The sequence below is a fragment of the Haliaeetus albicilla genome, chromosome 26 (genome assembly GCF_947461875.1).
Source record: "Haliaeetus albicilla chromosome 26, bHalAlb1.1, whole genome shotgun sequence".
In the NCBI taxonomy this organism is placed as follows: Eukaryota; Metazoa; Chordata; class Aves; order Accipitriformes; family Accipitridae; genus Haliaeetus; species Haliaeetus albicilla.
Window position 1 is genome coordinate 2,096,998 of NC_091508.1, and position 17,887 is coordinate 2,114,884.

Genomic DNA, 17,887 nt, shown 5'->3' on the forward strand with positions numbered 1-17,887 from the left:
ATGAAGCTGGGTGTTGCTTTTCTGCCTCCTTCCCCTCCTCCCGTCTATCACCCTGATGTTCCCAAGCAAGGAGTTGGTAGCAGAGTTTGGGGTTGATCTGAAATGCCACCTCCTTCCCCTATCTGTATTTTTTCAGTCCAAGAGTGAGAAACTGAAATAAATCCTCAGCTAAACAGGAACTAAGATGTTCTTGTATGCTACGAATAAGAATTGTACCTCCAGGACCCGCAGGAATTATTTTGACCACGTAAAACTGAAATATATTGTTTCTATGCAGTGATCTTTCTGACTGAATCTGTATTATCTTGGAAAGGGCAAATCACTTCGCAGTCTTTTCCTATTCCCTTTCTTCCTTCCCCTCTGAAGACCTTTTTCATCTGAGCTCTTTTTAAAAAGACATCTAATTTTGTTGCTAGCAGTTGCAGTTATAGTGCTACAAAAATAATTCTGAAGACACAAAATTGAGTGAAATTAAATCTTCCACTTACGGAGGGAGGCCAAATGGTTGGGCTCTTGCTGCTTTATAAGGCAAGAGTCTCATAAATCAGCCAGCTTCCCGCTTCCAGGGCTGGAGGACCTGTGGGTGTCCTCAGCCTGGCAGGAGATGACCTTCGTGTTACCTCCAGCCCATGAGTGTCAGATGATCGTTCCTCTCCCTAGCTGGCATTTGGGAATTGCCTCTAATCGCCCGTTTGTAGCAGGGACCAGGTATTCGCTATGGGTGTGTTTCAAAGCTAGCATTGCCAAAGAAGATGCAACTGGAAAGAAAAGAAAAAATAAAGAGAAAGGGCTCAGTGATCCACTATGCAAGCCTCTAGCTCCTTTAGAACACTGCTCATTTTGAAGCTCACTCTCCATCTCTGCACCAGTGCCTTTGCACTGGCCGGAGGGGAAGCAAATTCCCCCAAACTACGGCTGCAGTGCATGAAGCCTGTATTAAATATTGCCAGCTAAACTGGAATCCGCTGGGCTTTTCAGGGAGTATTTAAGGAATCAAAACATCATTGTCCAGGTTGGGATAAGTTTTTCCCTGCCGTCTTTCAAAGCATTGCCTTCCCCGCAGGTCTGCAAGGTGGTGAACGCCACGGCGCTGGCCTGCCTCGCACCCCCCCTCACCCTCGAGTACCGGCCTGGCCTGGACGCCGTCGAGCGGCCAGACGAGTTTGGGTTTATCTTTAACAACGTGCAGTCCCTCTTGGTCTACAACGACACCAAGTTCATATACTACCCCAACCCGACGTTTGAACTCCTGAGCCCGACCGGGGTGCTGGAGCAGAAGCCGGGGTCACCCATCATCCTGAAGGTAAGGAGACCCTTATTTGCCCTGTGGGAAGAGGCAAAAAAAATCCCAGAGAGAGGAGTTTTATACCCCCTTTGGAGAATGGGGTACACTAGACAGAGTCCCATCGTTTGCACAATCTAGGAATGACATGAAAACTGGAGAAATGCACTGCATCTTTGTACAGTCTTCTCTCCCCTTGTCCCTAGGGCAGAAACCTGTGCCCACCCGCTCCTGGAGGAGCTAAGCTCAACTACACCGTGCTGATCGGAGAAACACCCTGCGCTGTCACCATCTCCGAGACCCAGCTGCTGTGTGAGCCACCAAATCTCACTGGACAGCACAAAGTGATGGTGAGGGACCAAACGCTGCTGTCAGCATCCCTTCCCTCCCTCCCCATCCTTTCTCCTCCTCCTCCTCCAGCTCCCTGACTTGTTCGGATATTGAGTGCAATTTCATGTCCAAGGATCGGTAGGATTTCAGATCTTTATGGCTGTCTAATTGGAAGCTTAAAATATTGATGTGGATTAGCACACAGAAACTTCTTATTCCCTCCCTGAGATTCACCATCTACTGTCAGAGCCTTCTGGAAAGAACAAATCTTTCTAGCAGTGCCTTCAGCACCCGGTAGCATCCTTTCTCTGGTGCTGCTTGCTCTTCCTTCAGTAGGTGAGACTGTTTTCAGTGGGCTGTGTTCTCCCTCCTGTAGGGATTTTATCAGTCCTTGTACCATATCTGATCTGCTAAGCGGATGGAAGGGTTTTGCTTTTTCCCGAAGCAGAAGCAGCCAGGGACATCTGAACACTGGACAGGTTGGCTCAACAGCCTCATCCAGGATAACAGTTGGTGTCTTCCTCTGCTTTGGTTTTGGGCATTGCTGCTTCCTCAAATCCACTCGCAGACCAAGCACGCAGCTGCTGAAGTGCTTGAGTAGAGCCCAAATGAGATTGTAACTGTGATTTATTTCCCTTTAAGTTTAGCATCCAAAACATATTCAGATTATCACAGCGTGATTCACAGAAGCGCAACCTGGCTGAGAGCTGCTTGCATCTGTGGCCAGGGCACATCCAAGAAAAGCCTGTCCCAGCATTAACCTCCAGCGTGTTTGCTCTGTAGCTTTCACATCGGGCATTCTCTTCCCTTCTCTGTTCTCTCTTTCCAGTCGCTCTGGTTTCTTGTCAGGGAAATTATCACTGGGTTGCTAATGTCCATGGCTTACAAAAGGGAGTTGAAAGCTTATAAAATGAAAGTCAAATGGAGCCATCAGATAATAAGAACAAAGCCCAGATAGTGAAGGGCTGGCACATTTATCATGACTTGAAGCCTCCCTGTGCTCGCATAAGCTGCACCCTCTGTGTTTGAAGGCGATCGGAGTTGCTATAGTCTTGGCTGAATCGGAGGCACTTCAGGGCTTCCTCAGGGGTCTGTACAGCCCGTGCGGTGTGTGCCCCAGCCGGGAAGGACGGGGCTTTGGGACAGGCTGACACCCTTACCCGAAGCTGCTGGTTACCTCCGTTGTGCTTTGTAGGTGCGTGTTGGTGGTATCATCTTCTCCCCCGGTTCGGTGAGCATCATCTCAGACAGCCTCCTGACCCTGCCGGCCATCGTCAGCATCGCTGCCGGAGGCAGCCTGCTCCTTATCATCGTCATCATCGTCCTCATCGCCTACAAGCGCAAATCCCGAGAGAACGACCTGACCCTCAAGAGGCTGCAGATGCAGATGGACAATCTGGAGTCCCGGGTGGCCCTGGAGTGCAAGGAGGGTCAGTACTGCCCGGGACCGGGCTCTCTCTGTGTGCTGCGGCCCCATGCTCTGGTCCCCAGCTTTCCCCACCGGAGCCACCCCAGTCTCCTGATTTTTGCAGCGAGGAGCGGGGTGCGTGCCCCCACGAGGTTTGCACGCCTGCCCCGCTGCGGGAGGGTGGGCAGCAACAAGTGTGTCAGCGGCAGACACGGCTCTGCTGCCTGATGTGCAGAGAATAGGATTAGAGCTTGATCCTGCTTAAGCGACATGCCTGGATCGCATTGCGAGGACGGCGCGAGCCCCAGGGTGCCCGGCACAATATGCCCCCTTGTCTAATGACCTTTTAGTGAAGGGCTTTTCAAAGTAAAAGGCACAGAGTGAGATAGGGAGCAGAGGAGGTTCGGACCCCCAAGAAACAGCGTGTATGCCAAATGGAAGGCGGGAGGGCTGGAAAGCTGGTCCAGTCCCTCCTCCAGTCCATAAGATATGAGCCCAGAGCAGCAAGAGTAGGTCTGAGGAATAGGAGGAAGCTCCTCAAGTATTTGCTTCTGGGAAATCTTGGGTGTTATTTGGACCAGCTAGACCTGCCGCTTGCGGATTTCAACCCAGATGAGTCTTGTCCCTTGCAATGAGGTGGCTGAGCCTGGCCTCTCCAAGGGGAGCGAAGGTGGAGGTGGGCAGTCCTTTCTGTAGCTGGTGGGTTGAGACAAGAAGCAGTCTTGTTTCATACATCCTTCCAGCTGGAAAGGAGCTTAGTAAATCAAAGAAAAATAAATAGAAAGCTGCAAATTTCATAGTGTGACCTCTGTATATGTAGGGAGTTGCATTGGATTTGTTCAGCTGATTTTTAAAGGATAGCCTTGAAAGCACAGGACAAAGAATGAGATGTGTTCAGGAGAGACCACAGCTTCGTCACGGGCACAGCCTAGCTGGGGTACAGAGACCTTACTGAGCCAGCATTTCATACTTTGGAGAATGAAAACAAGGACACACATACAGCTGTATAACATGGTGATGTTATGTTATGTTGCGAGAGGAAGAATAAATTCCTTCCTGACCCCTGCAGCAACCAGTTGCTGCTTGGATTTGATCTGCATCAGATTTGATTATTTTGGCAACTGTTGATAGAGGAGGAGAAGAAGAAAGGAAAGTATGGGAGGCACCAAGTTATGGAAATAGATCCTCATTTCTATCTGCAGCCTTTAAAGGTGTTTTAGGTGTGTATACACAGGTGTGAACTGCATACAAATTAATAAGCATCTTTTGTTCTCGGCATCTGCTCTGTGCAGTCTGTACTATCTTGCTCTCAGCTGCTGAGACAGAGTCTCCAAGGGTGAGGGTCTGTCTGAGCTATGTGGCAAGGTCTCCTCCGAATCGGCTTCCTCAGCTGGCCCAGTTACGGTTGCTGCCGAGCGCCCAAGGAGAGCAGCCAGCCAGCCCTCCCCAAAGCCTCTGCCCCGCAGCCTCGGCTCCCAGAGCTCACATGTGTTTCTCTGTCTTGTTTTCTTCTCCCCAAATAGCTTTTGCAGAGCTGCAGACAGACATAAATGAATTAACCAGCGACCTGGATCGCTCCGGGATCCCATACCTTGACTATCGGACGTATGCCATGAGGGTCCTTTTCCCTGGCATCGAGGACCATCCTGTCTTGCGGGAGCTGGAGGTAAGGAAAAGTCTGTGCTGCAGCCCTTCAAAGTTTCCCTGAGCCCTCAGGGAAGCCAGCATGAAACCCCGAAGCCCCTTTATGCCTTTTATATATATATATATATATATATATATATATACACACACACACACACACATACACACACACACATATATACACATTTCTTATTAGAGGCACTGGGGTTAGCAGGATGAGCCCCGAGTTAATTTTAAGTAAGAAGCTGGTGTTTTATCTCCATCGCACATTGCTTGATTCCTTTTGGTTTCTTCTCCCAGGTGTTGCTTTAGTTTTATTTTATGGGTTTTTATATTGCTATAGGCCGGCAGCAAAGCATGCCAGATAAGTTATCGGTGTCCTTTTAAAGTCCCCTTAATCACCTTACGGTGCAGGGGAAGGCTGTGCGCCTGGGAGCATCCTGCCTGGAGCATCCTGCTGCTGCTGCTGCTGCTGCTGCTGCTGCTGCTGCTGCTGCTGCTGCTGCTGCTGCTGTTGCATGGCGTGTCCACAGGAGGGCAAGCGCCGTGCCGAGGCATGGCCGGCCTCCTGCCCGGCTGTGAGCAAGCACTTGCATCTCCCTGCTTTTTCTACCAGTATGTGCAAAAAAAAAAAAAATATATATATATATATGTATAAGATTTTCACCGAGGATTCAGAAAAATTGGTAACATAAAAAGGTCCATCAGATCACCTTGCAGATGGGCCCTGCTCACCTGTGAGAGTGCCAAAAAAAATTAATGATGCTGTTTCAAGAAACATTATCTGCCACCAAGCTAGGGGCTGCCATCCTTCATCGGGGATGCCCAGAGGTACCGGGCTCAGCGCTCCCTCTCGGAGACTGGCATTGCTCCAGTAAATCCTGAAAGTCCTATTGCCTTCACACAGCCCAGGGGGTGGCCCAAATCTTTAGCCAGAGATGTAAGAGGAAGAATTCTTGATTGCTGGTGCTCCATACGGCTGCATTGCTTTTCCAGGCAAGCACTACTTAGCATTAGTGCATCAAATTAGATTCCTCTCTAGTGGGCCACCAATGCTGAGCAGTTGCCGTGGTGTTGGTAAAACTCACACAGGCTTTGTACCAGCCTCTCCCAGCCCATTCCCATGCCCCGAGTTTTCCACTCCCGCACATTATGTTCACTGTTTAAATTGCCAAATAAGCTGATGCTCTAGCAAACAAATATGAATGCTTTTTATTTGTTTTACTCATGAAAAACAGAATTGCAGAAGTGATAAATGTGTTGCCAATTACACAGTTGCTTAATTATGTAACGTTAGTAAAACCAATACATAAGTCTCCAAGATGTTTGGTAAAGAGTTGCTTAACGTAGTTCATCATTTTCACTTGTAATGAATTACTTGAATCTGCAACTGGCTGAAAGCCTCAATTAATTTTTACACTTGTCCCATAGTAAAGCAATAGTCTGAATTAGTATTTAATTTACTTACAGGAGTGTCACTTTTTGTGCACAACAAGCAAAACTGTGTGTCATTTATAGGGCTGTTAGCCTTAAAGCAAGAGCTTTATGGCATGCAGAGGGTGCAGCGTGGAGCAACGATTAAGGCGAGCCGTCCTGAAGTGCTGGGGGAGGACAGAAAGGGTGACGCTTGTTCAGGACTGGCCAGAGACCATGTTCGGGGATGCTGAGGCCTTGAGAGGTGGGGTGCTGGCTCTTGCACCCAGGGTTAAACCATTCACCCCAACCCTAGTGATGGCAGAGTGACCCCGTGGTGGTGCAGGGCTGCCCACCGGTCCCTTGTCCTCCCGTGCCTTGACTGATGGGCATCCTCTCCTCCACCACAGGTCCAAGGGAACGGGCAGCAGAGCGTGGAGAAGGCCTTGAAGCTCTTTGCTCAGTTGATCAACAACAAAGTCTTCCTGCTGACCTTCATCCGAACGCTGGAGCTGCAGCGCAGCTTCTCCATGCGCGATCGCGGCAACGTGGCCTCGCTCATCATGACGGGTCTGCAGGGCAAGCTGGAGTACGCCACCGACGTGCTGAAGCAGCTGCTCTCCGACCTCATCGAGAAGAACCTGGAAAACAAGAACCACCCCAAACTGCTCCTGCGCAGGTAACGCAGGGGGACGGGGAGGGGACGGGGCTGCAGGCAGGTCAGCGTGGTTCACCGGGCTGGCACAGCCACACTGCTGGTGGCATCTGGTGGATCTGCGGGACGAGGGGGCTGGTGTCAGAAGGAAAACGCTGCTCTCCATGGGGGACTTTGGGTGACCGGTCCATTTCTTCGCCTGTCTCCAGGACACAGGGTTAACTCTATTCCGTGATTTCACAGATGGCTGAACAGGGTCTTAAATTGGATCCAAGAGAGCTATTACCTCTGCTGCGTGTCTCTCTCACTCATAATCTCCTACCTTGCCCCAGCAGTCCCCCCTACCCTGGCTTGGCTGAGAGCAGGTGATGCTGCCAGCGCTGTCACCTCTGCCATCCAGCTGCCTCGTGCCTGCACCCGCCTGAGCGACCTCCTGCTTCTCTCACCCATGTGTGCAGAGATGTCCGAGCAGTTCAGCAAAGGGGTTTAGCCCCCACTGCCGGTCCTCAGGGCAGCATCGTGGCGGGGAGGTGAATGGCACAAAAACTGGAGCTCTCCCTCACCTGCACGTTGCTGGTACCAAGCAGTGTCCTGTGCATCCGAGCAGGGAAAAGGAGACGCTAGCTCAGGGACAGCAGGGTCTGGAGGAGCAGAGATGCAGCTCTTTCAGCCGTCTTACCGGGCTTCAGGCTCTTAAGGACAGGAGCCTGATTTCTTACATGTCTGTACAGTCCTTAGGGTCCTTGTCTCCCACAAGCTGTAGTATTATCGTGATGAGTAGAGCATTAAAGACCTAGTGAAGAAAAGTACCTCTTGGATGGGCAATGCCATGAATTGCCCCTGGAGCTGTCAGGGAAAGGCAGGCTGCCCACCAAGGCTAGGTCTCCCTCCTGATGGCAGCCCATCCTCTGCAGCCAGGCTGCTCCTGTGTCCTTCACCCTCATGCATCTGAGCTACCTCGCAGGTATTTGTGGGCTTTATCCTCGCGGGATCCATGTCTGCCTGGATGGAGCAGCAGCGTTTGTGTTTCACAGCTGGGGGAAGGAGCTCAAGAATGGATTAAGCAACTCGCCCAAGATCATGTTGGGAAATGGCAGAAAGAAAAAGGGGAAAAGAGCCCGTTAATGAAGGCCAGATCAGCAGCCACAAGTAAAAGGCTACTCCTGTTCTCCATGTCATGAGCCATCTCTGTCCCACGTCCCTTTGGGTCCTGGCCGTGCTGCAGAGCCTGGCCTTGGCCGGCGGCAAGAACGTGGCTGCCCCGTTGGCTGCGCCTGCGGCTCCGCCGGCATCTTGCTGGAGCGGGAGGATGAAGGAAAGGAGAGTATTTCACAGCTCTAGGAAAATTTCAGGGATTCCTCCAGCCGTAATGAATATACTTGACAGGAAATTGCTTTAAATCTGGCTGTGTTTGCGGAGGCAATAACTCATCTCGGAAAAGGAAGCCGTCTTAATTTCCCCCGTGGTTTGACGAGTTGCTGGGAAGGCATCTTCTGCCTCAGCCATCAATAATGTCTTTTTGTGGTGCTCCAAAAAGTACACGGCTGGTGATCAGAGTCATGCCCCCTCCTCCCCGCAGCACCCAGCAAAGAGACAGGGCTATGGGCAACACCAGCAGCATCGAGGCTGGCTGTCCCGTGCCAGGATTTAGCCATTTCACGGGAAACCTGACCTTGAATGTTTCCAGGGATGGGGCATCTACCACCTCTCTGGTCCAGTGTTTCACCACCCTCATGGAAAAAAATGTCTCCCTTATATCCAGTCTGAATCTCCCCTCTTTTAGTTTAAAACCATTTCCCCTTGTCCTATTGCTACAGGCCCTATTAAACCTACGGCTGGAGCCCTGTCCCAGCCCTGTGCCCCGTGGGCTCTCGGGTGGTGTTGGTGCACAAAACAGCCCGGGCTGGACCGTCTTGCTCTGACTTAATAAGGAGCGATCAGCCACAAAGTGAGATATGTTTTTTTTATTTTTTGAGCTCTCTGGTGGCAGCAGTTGATAATTGGCGCTCAGTTCTTTCTCTCTTTCTTCCTTGTTTCCCCCTCTCTCTTTCTTCCATGACTACCCCTCGCGGGAGACAGCAAGAAAGTTGACATTAAATCAAATAGCTGCTCTGGTTCCTGGCACAGAGCACAGCACGCAGCAGTTCGGAGACCTAGATACAGCAGGGAAAATTAATAAAATACATATTTATTTTTTGGGTTCTCTCAGCTCTTTTTGTTTAGTTTTGTTTTATTCCTGGTGCCTCAGAAAGTCGGAGGGGCAGCCAAGGCACTGGTTGCTGGCGTCAGACTCCTTTGGAAAGTCGTCTCTGGATCGTGCTTTGCCCTTGTTATGTGGTCAATATGCGAAGGTTTTTCTCCAAGTCTAGGGATCCTTCCCTGCCACGTTAATCTTCAGGAGCTTATTTTTTATTTTAAAGGCAGACCCTTAACAGCGCTTCAGATACCAGCCCAGCAGCGGCGTACGAGGGGCAGCACAAAGCCCGGCAGCAGCTATCGCTGTGGCTCGGCAGAGCCCTCCCCGCGTAGCGGAGAGAAAGAGAGGTCAGGCCCCGTGGTGGTGGGCAGAGTTTAAGGGATGGCTTACCCAGCCATCCACCACCGATCCGATTTCAAAGGCAGAGGAGGCCAAGGAAAGTATATGCAGCAGACTTGTTTGCAAGGAGCCTACAGTGCTCCTGCTGCACCCAGCAGCGATGAAGGTTATGAGCAGCCTCTTTCCTCAGCCAGTGCAGGACAGCGATGATTAACTCAATTGTTGGCCGTCCCCGGGACTGATGCACTGCAAATATCTCACGGTGTCAGTCTGTGTTGAGATGAGAGTGAGATTCAGTGCTTGAAGGTAAGGATAAATGGGGTTTGACAAAGATGCTCCGAGGTGTTTCTTTTTGCTGTTCCATTCAGCTGATCTTGTATTTCTGATAAAGAAATAAAAGGGAACAGCTAGGCACAGGAGTATCCGATACCCTTCTCCCACACAACATGCCCCAACTTCTCTGTCACTCCATATTTCAGTTATTTTTACGCTGCTGGTGTCGGTGTCAGGGCATGAGCCGCCAACAGGGACAGGACACAGCATTACTTCACTGGTAGGCCTGATCGGGAGGGTTGCCAATTCTTAATTTAATATTCTATTAACAAAGTAGTTTATTAAATTAATATTCCCCCTGAAGTCCTGAATGTATAATTTTCTGAGTTTTTCACCTATTCTTTAGTTTGTATCACTGACTCCATTTTCCGTAGGTCACTGGTGTGGGAGTGTGCTAGTGCTTCTCCTCCTTAATTGGGTGACTGAAATATTTTAAGCAGGAGAACAATGTGTGTGTCAATTTGTAGGATGAATTTTTAGGCACTTAATCAATTCAGGCTTAAATTCTTTGGGGATCTGCAGACATTTTCACAAATTCCTGGCAGATGTTGTGATCCTAAGAGATGATGGATAACGTGACCCCAGGTCTGCTTGCTGACTGGCATCAGTTTTTGTTTGCTGAAATCTGTGGTTTATACTTGATCTGCTTGACTTTGGGATCAAACCCTGTTGCTTCTATAGTGTGTGCTTTTCATTAAATGCCAGAGTTTTCAAACATGCAGGATGCTGGATAAATACATACCAAGAGGCAGTCCCTAATTCAAGGCAGCAGAGCAGATGGAGGAGAATAGGGAAAAATGGGTCCGGAGCGGGACGGTGACTCGCTCCAGGTCAGGATAGGTGCGGAGGCGGAGGCTCAGTGCATTGCCGTGCCCGCCGGGCATCTCCTGAGCAGGTTGGTGGCCCAGTGCTCGAAAAGGTGGTCGGCAGGAACGGCACCGGGAACAGAGCTGCCGGCCAAGGGGATGAAGGCGCAGAGAGATGCCCAGACCTGGTGGGACTGCTGCCTCGCTGCAGGCTCACGGTGGAGGCAGATGGTCCCCAGAGGAAAGGGTGCTGCAGAAGGCGAGGGATGGGATCCATCCCTCTTCGCTTGCTGAAATTTGGACCAGATCCTGGTAGCGCATGTGGCACGAGGGGAAGGCTGGTAGTGCGGAGAACCACGTTGCCCAGGGTCACGTCGGCAGCTGGCCGGGCTGCGGCGGAGCAGCTCTCGCCCGCACGGCTTCACGGGTGGGCTGGCAGCCTCGCCTGCCGCCCCCAGCGTGAGCTGCGTGGTGGGGGCTCAGACGTGGACTGTGAGCCACCCTGTCGCCGTCCCGGGAAAAGGGATTGTGGTGCTTTAAGGAAAGCCTCCCAGTCCTGCAGAGCCGGCATTAAAAACTATCATTAGGAGCCATTGTATTTAAATTAGAGATAATCTCGGGCACAATGTGGGGAGAGGACACTGGGAGGGACTGGGGAGAAAGCTGCAATTTCCCTGCCATTGTCACTCTGCTGTCCCTGATTGCCAGGAACTGCTGCAAATCCCAGTGATTTACTGAGCCAGGCTGTAATTTGCGCCACGTGCGAGGAGCCGAGTGTCACCAGGCTCCCTGTCACCAGCCCCATCAGGGCTGTGACGGGCTGTCAGCTGGGCGAGCTGCTGTCAGCTCGGTGCAGGGGGGCTGGGGGGGACAGCACTGGCCAAATCCTGCTGCCTGCCTGGTCCGGGGCCACGGCTCGGCTCTAAGCACCGCGGGAGCTGTGCCAGGGTGCAGCCAGGTGGTAGCACCCGGGGACATTTGGGGGCCTTCAATGCGTGGTTTGGGTTTGTATGTAATGTACGTGTCCTCCTGGCTTCCCTAGGACCGAGTCGGTGGCCGAGAAGATGCTGACTAACTGGTTTGCCTTCCTCCTCCACAAGTTCCTCAAGGTAAGGAGGGATGGAGCTGAGACCCCGCTGCTGCTTTGCTGTCTCACCGGCCAGCCATCCCCGGGGTAAATCTGGGCTTGAAACAAGTCAAAAGACATAGTAGCGAGGCAGGGGAGGTGGAAATTTGCTCAGAGATGCCTACACGTGGGGCTGCTGTTACATGGGCTGAGTCAAGCTGTCACAGCTTCCTTCAACCCTCAGATCGCCTGGTGTAGTTCTCATGTACTAGAGTTTCTGTTGCACCTCTTCAGTACTTAGGAGAAATTCTCACTTACATCTCCGTGCCTGGGCTTCCATATTTTTTAACTTCATTTGTGGTTTTGGAAGCCCCACAAAATGTGCTTCATGGGCGTGAACGACGAGATCAAGATCTCAAATTCCTTTTTTTACAGCCATATAGATTCAGTAGAGATTTACCAAGCCAAAGACAACATGCCCATCGAGCAATGGAGCTCATGGTTTTGGCTGTTCTCTCTGGGAGCTGCTGGGAGCTGAGCCTGGATTGCACGTGTGCTAAAGATTGAGTCAATGGGACTGTGCCTCTGCTGAAATGGATCATGTGCAAAACCTGTGTGCAGGCCAGCAGTCCTGGAGGAGATGCACCTTCACCTCTGTGTTAGTTTTGCTGTCTGTCTCGTTGTGTAGGAATGTGCTGGAGAGCCGCTCTTCATGCTCTACTGTGCCATCAAGCAACAGATGGAGAAAGGTCCAATTGATGCCATCACAGGAGAAGCCCGTTACTCCCTCAGCGAGGACAAGCTGATCCGACAGCAAATTGAGTACAAGACTCTGGTGAGTGATCACTGTAGAAGCAGCCACCGAATCGCTTCTGTCCTCCCCACCTAGGCGTGAGCTGTTCTGACCTTGTGACCAGTGATTAGGACACTACCGTGAAGCATAAGTGTTGCCAGTGTAATAAAGCCTTGTGCTGCTAGACCCATGCCTAAGTCAGGTGTGTCCCTAATTTGCAGGTACAAATAGCCCGAGCTAAGATTTTGAAAAGCAGTGTTTGAGGGGAGTGTTTTATCTCCCTGTGCGTTGAACATTGCCCTCCCTCTAGCAAATGAAAATGGACATCCAGCACTCCTATCTTAGTAATCATTATAAATATATACTAGATACAGTAGCAATGATGCAATTAGGGTTGCAGTGGGTTTTTTTATGAGAACGGGTTGTTGTGACACATGTGGTTACAGTTCTCCCAGATGCTTTTCTGAAGCCCTTTAGAGCATGGTGTGGTTCTCCTTCCCTTCCAGATCCTAAACTGTGTGAACCCAGATAACGAGAACAGTCCAGAGATCCCCGTGAAGGTGCTGAACTGTGATACCATCACTCAAGTCAAAGAGAAGATCCTCGATGCAGTATACAAAAACGTCCCATATTCTCAAAGACCAAGAGCTGTTGACATGGACTTGGGTAGGAGCTTCCCGGCCTCATAGGAGGGGGAAGATCAGAGAGGTTGATCAGTGATTCTTGGTGGGTTTTGCAGAGCTCGAAAACTAGAGCTCAGGCTGCACAACACCATACGTGTTTCTGCCCCTAGAAAGCATGGGCATTGCTGTCAGATCCTGTCAGATGGGTTTTGAGCTCTGTGGGATCAGCTAATTGCCTGTTGACCACAGAGCAAATGATTCCTGAAGCCTCCTTCACTCTGCTGAGAATTTAGCGTTCTCTGGGTGCCTCTTCCTGGGAGATGGGCTTTTCTACAGGCTCGTCTGTCCACTTGGGCCAGAAGTGGGTAGAGCCTGTTAGTACCTTTTCCCTCTCTGACCATCGTGTCTGCCTGGTTTTTGCCTCTCCCACAGAGTGGCGGCAGGGCCGGATAGCTCGTGTGGTCCTGCAAGATGAAGACATCACCACCAAGATTGAAGGAGATTGGAAGCGCTTGAACACCTTGATGCATTATCAGGTAGGAAAACAGCCCCAGCAGACAGCTCCCAGAAAGCTGCCAGGGGGGGAAGAAAAGAAAAGCAGAAATTTAATTCCCAACTATCTCATCTGCCAAGACAGACAGGGAGGTCACATTTGTATGATAAACCAGACGAGTTCAATGTGCTTACGCATTAGATGGGAAAGCAACCTTGACATGGATCTTAAAGAAACTAGCAGAGTTGAAAATTGGCTAAATTAAAACCAGCAGCCGTGCTTGTGAGATAGAGGGAACAGTGGAGAGGGCTGAGCTGCCACTGCGGGGGCTGCGGCAGCTCGTCTCTTATATCCGTGATCTTTCTACATGTTGACTCTTGAGCATCATGCGAGGAGTGAAGAAGGGAAACAGAGCAAATACTTAAAATACTGTCACATGGGAGGGTTGAGGGAGTGCTGTGGGAAGGTACAGGATGAGGCCACATTAAGAAAAGGTGAATATCAGAGCTACGTCTTGAGAGAGTGACATCAAATCTCCTAATCCCAGACCTAGTCTTCCAAGCCAAGTAACAGGAGTTCTGCCACTAAAGTCATATAAAACAAAGCTAGACAGCGAAGATGCTCTATTGTGCATCAGCCAGGGTGGGCGAGGTGACCTAAGAAATTGTTGCCATCTTTAGCTTTTGCAGCTTGCGTGCTCCAGCCCAGCCCAGGCTTCCCTGGATAGGCATGCATCTCTTGGAAGGGGCTTCTTACGGCATGTGATAGATGGAAAGAGAGGTAAAGATGGAGCTGAGGAAGGTTTGGTTGAAGAGAATCAAAGGCTTTTACTCAAAGCCTGTCTGCAGCAGAGGGTAACTGCATTAACTGGGACCTGTAACCTACTACTGTCCATCACTACCTACACAGAAGTGTTTAGTATTTAATCTGGCATCTTTCCCTGTTTATACACCATCTCAAGTCCATCAGCGTGACTCGTGCTGTGTAAGTTGAATGTGAGCCAGTATTGACAGGAGCCATATAATCAAGGAGCGAGGCAGAGAGAATGGCATAAATATGCAAAGTGCATGTGAAAAAGCACCTCGAGGGTCAACTTTTCCAAGCAGCCTGAAGGATTTAAACACAGATTACTGTAAAATGTCATAAGAGTTGCGCAGATGAATTCCATTGTTTCTAAAATCTGTTTTACCTGACAGTTGCAAGGGATTAACCAACACTCAGGGAAGCAGCGAGACTTTATTATGCCTTGATCTTTAAAAGTCATCTTAAGGAAGTCACAAGTGAAATCTGTGTTTGTCTGATGTGTGTTGGGTGTGAGGGGAGGGAGTACTTTCATTTTAGTGCCTGTGGGAAAATCTGAGCCACAAGTTTACCCTTAAAATAAACAAAATCCTTGCAACACTCAAGATGCTGCAGCTATTCCTGCCATTCGAATGTCAGTTTTGTTCTGGAACAAAGTAGAATTTTGCTGCCAAACATCCAAACAGGTAGCAATTGTACATGTCTCTCCCTCCTCTGGCCCAAGCTCTGCACAGCCCGACAGAGCTGTTTCAGCCATAAAAAGAAGCCAAGTTCTCTGCACTGCAACAGAAATCTTGTCAAGGCAGGGCTTTTGCCAAAAACAAACAGCAATATTTTTTTTTTTTTATTCCTACCAGGTTTTTTTTCTGTTTGAGTAATAAATGTTTTTATTAGGTATCAAAAATACAGATGCTCCAGGACTACACAGTAAAACAAATATGTGGGCAAAGGCACAGCTTAGAAGAGGGTATAAAATCATTTGAGTTTCAAGTGCTGCTGTCTCACCATTTTAACTGGAGTGTTACATATAAAACGGGTGTGGTTCGAGCCATAAAAATGAAATCTAGATTTCTCCAGCTTCTGGAGAACTAGTGAAGACGATTTCTAAATTTCTAGAAAAAAACAAAAGCTAGCTCTGTAAAGCGCTCTCCATCTTTTATTCAGAGCTGTGCTGTCTTTATTCTGATCTGAAGGCAAAGTGATCTCTGGATTTGCACACAGTAATTGGAGATGCACAGCCCCTGTTTCCACCCGATAACAGCGGGCGTTCTGTGGTCTTTTGCGGAGGTGCTGTTACCTGGGAGTAACGGCTGAAGCAAGGACCAGAACCTGCCCGCTCCCCGCAGCCTTGCCCCTGCTCCTGATTTCTGGGGTCCCTTTGCTCCAGGGCCCCGTTCCCTGCAGCGCCTGGACTCGGACTCCTGCCAGGGACCAAACCAGCCTCCTGCTCACCGTGCTCTGGGGCAGGGTGGGGAGGCTCTGCAGGGGACAGTTATTTAATTCCGAGAGTTTCTCAGCTCTGCACTTGGCTGCTGGATTTTGACACTATTACATTTGTTTTCTGCATGTTTAGGATGATAAAAATACAATGTATATATCTGCATCAACGGATAAAATGTATTTTTCATGGGAAGCCTTTGCATGTAAAAGCCAGATTGGATTTAAAAAGAAATTTTCATCTTTCTGTAATATTTTTGAACCACTTTATAGAATTGTATAGAGAACTGTATGCCTGCTGCTTATTTCTTCATTTATAAAAATAGATGTGTAGCTTAAATAGGCATAATTCTTTGTTAAATTCTCTGGAGCTTTTAAACTATATTGTAAGGAATTGTATTACATTTGTGTAGTATCCTTTTGGTTTCATGCCTATTAAAATCCATGGGAGAGTCTTACCCTGCGTGGCTTTACTCAGGAAAAATGAAACACTGAATTTAATATAAAATGATTTACAGTGGCTCATGCAGGGTTAACTCTGAGGCAGCAGAGCATGAATACCTGTCAGCCACTGTGAGTCTGGAAGGGCTGAGAGACTAGAAAACTATTTTAAATGAAAAATTAGAAGCAAAGAGGGAAGATTTGTGTGGAAAATGAGACCCAGGAGCTGAGGGCGGCGTGGATGTGGAGCCAGCATCCTCGCTGCATCCTCACTACCCCAAGCAAACACAGTATTATTGTCTGGGCTTCTGCACTGCTGCTCTCCCTGCTCCAGGTTTTATTTTTCTTTTCTTTAAGGTGTTTTGTGCAGCATGTTTCCAGCTTGTAGAAGACTCGGAATATTTATAAAGTTGTAAAACAGCCAGCCAGCTTTGCAGGCATCTCTGGGGTTTTATAGTAGTGTGGCAACAGCAGAGCGAGATGGGAAATGAATGTGTGTTACATCTGATGTTAATTTGCATGCTGGTATTTTTTAGCTGACAAGAGCCATTCGACCCAAAATTTAGAGAGTGAGAGTCCTCTGTGTGTGTGGAATTTTTAATGCCTCTCTCCCAGTTAACCACAGCTCTGGTGAAAACAGATCCCGGCACAGGGGCTGGGGAGCTGCTGCCTCCGCGGGAGCACCCGGGGCTGCCGGCACACTCAGGTTTCTCCCTAGTGGAATTGAACTGAAGTGGCAGCTAATAACAGCCTAAGAAAATAATATCACCACTGATTGTTCCTTCCATTGACTTAATAAATTCAATGAAGGGAGGCAGGAGCAGAAGAGGAAATAACGGAGATGTTTGAAGTGTTTTGCTTAGAAATACCTCACTTTTGTACTGTGAAACACAAGTGACTATGATTTCCACCGTCACTAGCAATAATAACAACTCGCATTTACATGAAACCTTTCATCTGAGTGGAACCCAAAGCCTTGAAGGCAGCGAAGATCGCTGTGTGCGGCTCACCTCGCGGCGGCAGAGGTGGCACAGACGCCCCTTCTGCTGACAGCGATGCCGGGGGAGCAAAATCCAGCTGCTGCCCTGGAGCTTCCCTGTGCGTAGAGACGGTCCCGAGTCCCTCACAGGACTCCGGGCAAATAAGGGAGGACTTGGTCCCAAAAGCAATTTCTCCAGCCTGAAGAGGCGTTTCTTTTGTGTGGCTCCTCTAAAGAATGTCTTGGCTGAGCCCCGGCGGGTCCGTCAGCCTGCGAGATGCGGTGACTCCGCGCTCTGCTCCCTTGCCGTGCTGCACCATGGGCCACGAGTTCAAAATTAAAAGACACTCAGGCCCGTTCCCTGGAAACCTGCAGATTCTTAATTAAGGGAAATAAGTTAAAAAACTTCCAGTGACTACTAGATTTATGGGGAGGATAAAATTAAACATGGCTACTAAAATCTGCTATAACAAAATCTTGTTAGCACTAATGTTCATTTATAGTTTGACTTCCCAGCATTTAATTCCTTCTCTGGTGCAGTAGAGGGACTGACAATTTAACACCCTGAAAGATGGCTTTATGACTTGCTCAGCTGTAAATCAAACTTTTAAAGTTCGTAAAAATTGCTAAAATAAAAAATGGTTTAATAGGAATGTTTTATGGTCCATAACGTTATTATAGCCGTTTTATTCCCTCTGCATTGTTACTTTAATTGGATCACAACAATTCTTGAGATTCTCATTTTTATTGGATAAGACGTAATCTTAAATCAGAACAACCAAAAACATCTTCAATACGTCTTTTGATTTATCACTCCTTTCCTTCAGTCCCTTGCTGTAGAGCTGCT

General features: G+C 49.1%; 1 protein-coding gene across 2 annotated transcripts in view; it reads left to right on the plus strand.

The window, feature by feature from the left end:
* PLXNA2 (plexin A2) overlaps positions 1-17,887 on the plus strand; it is a 189,235-nt gene that overhangs the window by 156,919 nt on the left and 14,429 nt on the right. For both annotated transcript variants that reach the window (XM_069771712.1, XM_069771711.1), the window contains exons 18-26: positions 1,064-1,303; positions 1,489-1,632; positions 2,808-3,042; positions 4,544-4,686; positions 6,488-6,756; positions 11,450-11,516; positions 12,162-12,308; positions 12,773-12,932; positions 13,322-13,425. In XM_069771712.1, coding sequence (XP_069627813.1) covers positions 1,064-1,303; positions 1,489-1,632; positions 2,808-3,042; positions 4,544-4,686; positions 6,488-6,756; positions 11,450-11,516; positions 12,162-12,308; positions 12,773-12,932; positions 13,322-13,425 — 1,509 coding nt within the window. The remainder of the gene's footprint in view (positions 1-1,063; positions 1,304-1,488; positions 1,633-2,807; positions 3,043-4,543; positions 4,687-6,487; positions 6,757-11,449; positions 11,517-12,161; positions 12,309-12,772; positions 12,933-13,321; positions 13,426-17,887) is intronic.